Here is a 6948-nt window from a genome sequence, read left to right on the forward strand (position 1 = left end):
TGCGCAGCCTGTGGCGCCCTCTCTGCCGTCCTCCCCAAGCAAGTGGGGGTCTGGATGGAGAGCAGAGGGCACCTGGCCCACAGCAGACTCCAGTCATAGCCTCATATATTACAAACTCATTTTGGTTTCTGGTTTTTTGTTTTGTTTTGTGGATGCGCCTAAGCACCGTTGTCTGCCTGCTGTTCTGTTTCTTCCTATGCAAAAAAAAAAAAAGAAAAAAGAAAAAAAAAGAAAAAAGAAAGAAAAAGAAAAAAGTGAAGGGGGTCCATAAAAGATTCAATAAAAGCCAAAAAAAATAAATAAAAGAAAGAAAAATGTAAAAAAAAAATTAAACAAGCTTAAGCTTCAAGTGTTTCAAACTGTCTTGGGTCTTCCTTTCTGTGCGTCCACAAGGGCTCTGGGTGGATCAGGAGGGGATGGGTTATCCCCCACACCCTGTACACAAGCTGTGCCTTCTGCCCACAGCACTGGACGGTGCTCACAAGACCAGGCCCACTATGTAGCCTCTCCCCTCCCCCGTGCACCCCCCACTGCGGGACCTGTTCACCCAAACACTGGGAAGCAGGCTCCAGCTCTACCATAGCTCTGGACTCTTCCACAAAAGCCTGAGAAACTGTGGTGGCTCAGGCCTGTCTAGAGGCAGGAGGATCAGGAATTCAAGGTCATATTTGACTTCATGGAGAATTGAGGCCAACCTGGGCTACATGAGGCCTCATCTCAAAGAACCCAATCTCTTTACCTAAAGCGAAGAGCTGGGGGTCCCCTGTGACCTCCTAGTTCCATGGGAGGCTACAGGGAAAGTGTCCCAGGACTCTGTCTCCTGGTCACTGCTGAACAAGGGACTTCAGAGAGGTTGAGGCACCTTCCCAGGGCCACACAGCATAGCGGAGGAGTCCAGGTGAGTCTGAAAGCTTCACAAGAGCCTACTAGGTGCCTCCACTGACAGACCACCTAGGCCCAGCTCCTTGGTGGCCCGGGACCCTGCACTGGGCTCTGGCCTCCTAAGCCTACACAAAGGGACCAGCAAGAACAGTAGGGTCTTTATTAAGTAAAGGGGCTGGAAGGAAGTATCCCCCGAAAACACCTCCCTTGATGACATGAAGCAAAAGCCCCCTTGGAAAACTGTCCTCAGCAAGAACCAGATGACCATGGGAGAACAGTCCAGAGAAGAGAGACCCTGGCTGAGAAAGTGCAGGCCACAGGGCATCCCTCCCAAACACAAATTCCACTAGAGGGCTCAAGGCCTTCTGGGAGCTGCACAGGAGCTCAGGGCCATCAGAAAAGAGGAAGGGTACAGTCGGGTGTAGCTGTGGCAGAGAATGGCTGAGGGCTGGAGAGCAGAGGTGAGGGAGAGGGCACAGGCTGACGATGAGGGTGTATGGGGTTGGGTGACAGATGGACACCTGGCCGGCAGGGGTGGCTTCCTTGTTTGAAGACAGTTTTGAGATCCAGGCGATACTAGTCTGGATTCTCGTGGTGGCTGAGACTGTGGTTTGCAGGAGCTCCCGCAGGCTGCAGGAGACTTCACAAGACTGTTTTCTTGCTTCTCTCGTCATCTGAGGATTCCTTCTCCTCCAGCTCCAAGCCCTCGTTGCTGTGACCACCCTTCTTGTCCACCTGCTTTTTCTGCTTCTTCTTGTTCATTTTACTGCAGGGTTCAGGGACCACAATGAGAGCCTGTCACTGCTCATGGGATTAAAGGGTCAGACACAGTCTCTGGGGCTGCAGTGACCTCAGGGTAACTCACCAGGAAAGGAAACATGAACTCCGTGGAGAGAGACGGATGATGGACAGATGGGTGAATGGATGGGTGGATGGATGGGTGGATGGATGGATGGATGGATGGGTGGATGGGTGGATGGGTGGGTGGGTGGATGGATGGGTGCGTGGGTGGATGGATGGGTGATTTGGTGCATGAGTTGATGTTTTGTTGGAAAGGTGTGTGTTTGGGTAGATGTTGGGGTAATGGACATTGTGCAAAAGAAATCGTGTAGTACAGTGGGCACACAGCCTTGTGCTTGGCACTGGTCTGGGCACAGGGCCCCTGTTAGCCTCTCACCCCTCCCTTCCCCCAGAAATCACTCAGTATCACAGAGCTCATCTGCCTGTTCCAGCTCTGTGCCCTGCACCTCTTCCTCCCCTGCATCCAGAGCTTGCATGAGGGATTCCTGTACAGGAGCCCGCTTGCTTGGCACTATTTCTGCCCCAGCTGACTTCCCAATACTGTCTGGCTAAGTGTGGTCACCCATAGGGTACCTTGGCTCTGTGTACTCGTTCTCAGTGGACTCCATTCTGACTCTCACCTCTTCATCATCTGGTCTGCACACATAAAAAGACAGGTGTATGTGAAAGCTGTAGGCTGTTCCTTGCCTCCGCATACCCTCCTGAAGTCATGAACTCCATAAACCAGGAGGGCTGAACAGAGGGTGGGAAGCAAGGCAACCTCCAGGCTGACCCGGGAGAGACCAAGAGGGTTCAGAGGCCACTGGAGGTGCTGGGTGGGTAGAGTTCAGTCCTCACCTGGGTTTAGAGCACCAGACCCGGTTGACCAGCATGAGGACAAAGACTATGAACAGGAAGCCTACAACTGCGGTCAGGCCCACCAGCCAGGGTTTCAGGCGGCGCTCTGTGGCTGTGGAGAGGGGAAAGGGTCAGCAAGAGAAAGGCGGGGTCTGTGAGAGTGGAGGGAGGGGCCTGTGGGAGAGGAGGGGCCTGTGGGAGAGGAGGGGCCTGTGGGAGAGGAGGGGGCTGTGGGAGAGGAGGGAGGAGTCTGTGGGAGTGGGATCAGTTAATGGAAGGATCAGTTCCCAGAGGACAGAGTTTAGAAAAGTCAGGATGAGGTGGGACTCAGGAAGAATGGGCACCAACAGCTCTCAGGGGCCTCAGAGGCGGGGCTAGTGAGGAAGACGGGGCCCCACAGGGGAAAGAGAGGGCTTCTGGAGGGTGGGGCTCTTAGAGAAATCACTGAGGCACCCTCATAGCCGCCCTGAGGGGCTCAGAGGCCCAGCTTGCAAAGTGCCATGGCCTCAGCTTGGGGCTCTCAGAGATGAGAGAAGGGTACTAGATAGAGCATGGGCCCTGGGGAACACCCTTCACACCTTCTCTTCTTCCTATGCCCTCTGTGTGCCTCAGTTTCTCCTAAGGGAGAACCCAGCCCCAACTCTAGTTCCCAATCACCTCCCAGGGTGCTCAGCACCCCAATCCTACCCTGCTGGGCCTCGGCAGGTGCCAGGAGCAGTGCGGCCAGGAGGAGTAGCCTGCCCATGGTGTCCATGGCCAACGCTGAGAACAGGTCGGCGTCCAGCTGCGGGTGTGAACGGCCAGAGGCTCGGGTGGGGTTAAGACAGGGCTGGTGAGGGCGGGGGAAGAAGGGGTGGAGAACCTGCCACCTGTGGCCTGGCCTCCTGTGCCTGCCCGGCTGGGCCTCAGGCCCCGGAGGGCAGAGTCTGAGGCTGGTTTAATATTAACCTGGACTGTCCCGTCTCCCCACACACACAACCTCCCATCCTGCCCTGGAGACGGCAGCCCTGCACCAGCCACGTGTGACAGGTCCCCAGCATCCCCTGACAGAGGTCAGGCCGCACCAACAAGCTATCTCACGCCCTCACAAGTGCATTCAGCTGGGTGTGGCAGTCAGGCTTGTGGCTGGAGCAGCAGGATCGCTAGCTCGGGCAGAACCGGGCGTCTAGGTCGATGTACCCTTGCTCCTCTCCTGCCCTCAACCTTGGGCCTCAAGCTGATCAGATAGTGAGCCCCACCTGGGCAAAGGGACACCCCACCCCGGAGCGGCACGGGGGCAGCCACAGCCTGGGCACGTGAAAAAAGATTCTAAAGAAACAGAGCTTGGGTGCCATATCTGTCACCCCATACACAGGAAGCCTGTGGCAGGAGGATGGCTAGCTCCAGGCCTAGCCTGGGCTCCAGAGCAGAAATTGTGCTGGGGCTGCGCTCACAGGGCAAAGCATTCTCCCAGAATGCACTAGGCCCTGGGTTCCATCCCCAGTGCCCCAAAAGCCAGGAGAGGTGGCATAGGCCTTCCAGCTTAGCACTCAGAGGTGGAGCCATGGGATCAGGACTTTAAGGGTCATCCTCAGCTCCATACCATCTGTGAGGGTCATCCTCAGCTCATACCATCTGTGAGGGTCACCCTCAGCTCATACCATCTGTGAGGGTCACCCTCAGCTCATACCATCTGTGAGGGTCACCCTCAGCTCATACCATCTGTGAGGGTCACCCTCAGCTCATACCATCTGTGAGGGTCACCCTCAGCTCATACCATCTGTGAGGGTCACCCTCAGCTCATACCATCTGTGAGGGTCACCCTCAGCTCATACCATCTGTGAGGGTCACCCTCAGCTCATACCATCTGTGAGGGTCACCCTCAGCTCATACCATCTGTGAGGGTCACCCTCAGCTCATACCATCTGTGAGGGTCACCCTCAGCTCATACCATCTGTGAGGGTCACCCTCAGCTCATACCATCTGTGAGGGTCACCCTCAGCTCATACCATCTGTGAGGGTCACCCTCAGCTCATACCATCTGTGAGGGTCACCCTCAGCTCATACCATCTGTGAGGGTCACCCTCAGCTCATACCATCTGTGAGGGTCACCCTCAGCTCATACCATCTGTGAGGGTCACCCTCAGCTCATACTATCTGTGAGGGTCACCCTCAGCTACATACCATCTGTGAGGGTCATCCTCAGCTACATACCAAGTGTGAGGCCGGCTTCACACCATCTGGAGAAAAAATGCTTTTTGTAACAGGGTTTCTCTGTGTAGCCCAGGCTGTCCTAGAACTTCCTCTGTAGACCAGGCTGGCCTGGAACTAATAAAGATCCACCTGCCTCTGCCTCTCGAGTCCTGGGATTAAGGATAGGTACCATGACCAGCTTGAAACATTTTTTAGAAAACTTCTAAACCAAAAGATTTAAAACTGTTGTGAGAACATTTAAGAGCGCCCTCTGTATACCCAGTGACAGACAGAATCAAGGATTGTTCAGATAAATACTGGGCACAGCCAGAAAAGACCTGTTTCACCCATCCAGGTACTAAACTCCTCCTGTATGCCCGGCAGGTGCTAAGAGGGCCCAGTCCAGACAGTACATGAGGAGCCCAGACCGGCAGGCCTGGCAGGTGAGGTGGATATGCCTCCTTTTGCTCCGAAGGCCAGGCTGGCCTAGAACTCGCCATCCTCCCCATTATCCTCCTGAGTGCTAAGGATGACAAGCCACCAACGCTGAACTCCTCCATGCTGTGTGGCGAGCTTCCTGAGACATCAGCCTGGACACTTCTCAGTAACCTGCCTCAGTTTCCTGTCTGTGCCGGAGGGTGACATGGGAGTGTCTGGGACTGGACCGAGAGAGGGAGGTGGACACACTTTTATTTTTAAAGATTTATTTATTATGTATACAGTGTTCTGCCTTCAGACCAGAAGAGGGCGCCAGATCTCATTACAGATGGCTGTGAGCCACCATGTGGTTGCTGGGAACTGAACTCAGGACCTCTGGAAGAAAAGCCAGTGCTCTTAACTGAGCCATCTCTCCAGCCCTTGGACACACTTTTCTTTTTAAAAAAAAAAAAAAAAGATTTATTTATCAACAGTCAGTGGTGGCACATGCCCTTAGTCCCAACACTTGGGAGACAGAGGCGGATCTCTGTGAGTTCAAGTCCAACCTGGTCTACAGAGTGAGTTCCTGGACAGCCAGCACTACATAAAAAGAAACTCTGTTTGTTTGTTTTTGATACAAACAAAAATTTTACTTATTATGTATACAGTGTTCTGCCTGCATGTATGCCTGTGGGCCAGAAGAGGGTGCTGGACCTCAATACTGTGAGCCATGATGTGGTTGCTGGGAAGTGAACTCAGGACCTCTGGGAGAAAAGCCAGTGCTCTTACCCTCTGAGCCATCTCTCCAGCCTTTGCTGCACTTTTACTTTGTATCCAAATTCAGCCTCACTTTTTCCTCTTAGCAGACACTACTGATGCAGAAGGAGTCTATGCCAGAATTATTCATAACAATTTAAAACTATCAGGGAGTGGGGCTGACCCAGCCTGTATGAAGAAGCCCTGGGCTCCATTCCCAGGAGCACAGAAACCAGGTGTGGTGACCTGTCATCTACCTTCCCCTCGGGAAGACCATGAGTTCAAGGTCCTCTGCTATTTATTAAGCTCAAGGCTAGCTTGATCTACTGAAACCCTATCTCAAAGTCTTAATAAGGTGGGGTTTGTGTCTATAATCCCAGCACTCAAGCTGAGGCAGGGGGATTCTGAGCTTCAGGCCAGCCTGTGTCATACAACAGACACAGGTGGCCCAGCTGAGGTGGTGGGGGCTCAGGGAGCCTTGCAGGTGCTGTCCCTCCTGGTCAGTCCAGCCTCCAAAAGTCAGTTTGCACGGGCGGGTCCCGGAAAGCGATGGAGGGGCGGCGAGGAGCCCGGGTGGGGTCCTCCTCCCCGCGCCAGGTCAGGGCCAGCTGAAGGTCCAGCTCTTCCAGGTCTTCCGCGGCCAAGCTCGCCCGGAGCTCCCGTGGGCCTTCCTCCTGGTCTGGCTTAGGGCCAAAGGCCCAGTCTGCAGTGAGGAGACCAGCGAGGGCGTGGCTTGTCCCGCCCACCCTCCCGGGACGGCCCCGCCCCCAGCCCAGTCCCGCCCACCCGGGCCCACCCCAGACCCAGATCAGGCCCCGCCTCCTCTCTGGCCCGACCCACCCCCTGAACCAGCCCCGCCCCCGCCCTGGCCCACCCACTCCGGGGCCCTCCTGCCCCCTCCCTCCCTGGCTCAGTCCCGCCCACCCCAGGCCCAGCTCTGCTCCTCCCTCCATGGTCCCACCCCTTTCTGGCCCAGTTCCACCCCTCCCACCCTCGGCTCACCCCAGGCCCAGCTCCGCTCCTCCCATGGATCCGCCCCCTCCCTGCCCCCGCCCCTTTCTAATCTAGCTCTGCCCCTCCCCG

The 6948-nt window shown here is 55.4% G+C and overlaps 2 protein-coding genes across 3 annotated transcripts in view; both read right to left on the minus strand.

Moving 5' to 3' along the window:
• Positions 1–1028: 1028 nt before the first annotated feature.
• On the minus strand, positions 1029–3423 carry LOC126496093 (small integral membrane protein 24-like). The gene is made up of 4 exons (XM_050133662.1): positions 3208–3423; positions 2521–2632; positions 2257–2319; positions 1029–1648 (listed from the first exon to the last, which is right to left on the minus strand). The coding sequence occupies exons 1-4, from the start codon at positions 3272–3274 to the stop codon at positions 1525–1527; spliced, it is 366 nt and encodes a 121-aa protein (XP_049989619.1). The 5' UTR covers positions 3275–3423; the 3' UTR covers positions 1029–1524.
• Positions 3424–5446: 2023 nt separating this feature from the next.
• Positions 5447–6948, minus strand: part of Smim44 (small integral membrane protein 44) — a 2787-nt gene continuing 1285 nt past the window's right edge. For both annotated transcript variants that reach the window (XM_050133664.1, XM_050133663.1), the window contains one exon: positions 5447–6568. In XM_050133664.1, coding sequence (XP_049989621.1) covers positions 6366–6568 — 203 coding nt within the window. In that variant the 3' untranslated portion in view covers positions 5447–6365. The remainder of the gene's footprint in view (positions 6569–6948) is intronic.

Source organism: Alexandromys fortis, unplaced genomic scaffold (genome assembly GCF_014885135.2).
Source record: "Alexandromys fortis isolate MF-2015 unplaced genomic scaffold, M_Fortis_MF-2015_v1.1 scaffold_1145, whole genome shotgun sequence".
NCBI classification, from domain to species: domain Eukaryota; kingdom Metazoa; phylum Chordata; class Mammalia; order Rodentia; family Cricetidae; genus Alexandromys; species Alexandromys fortis.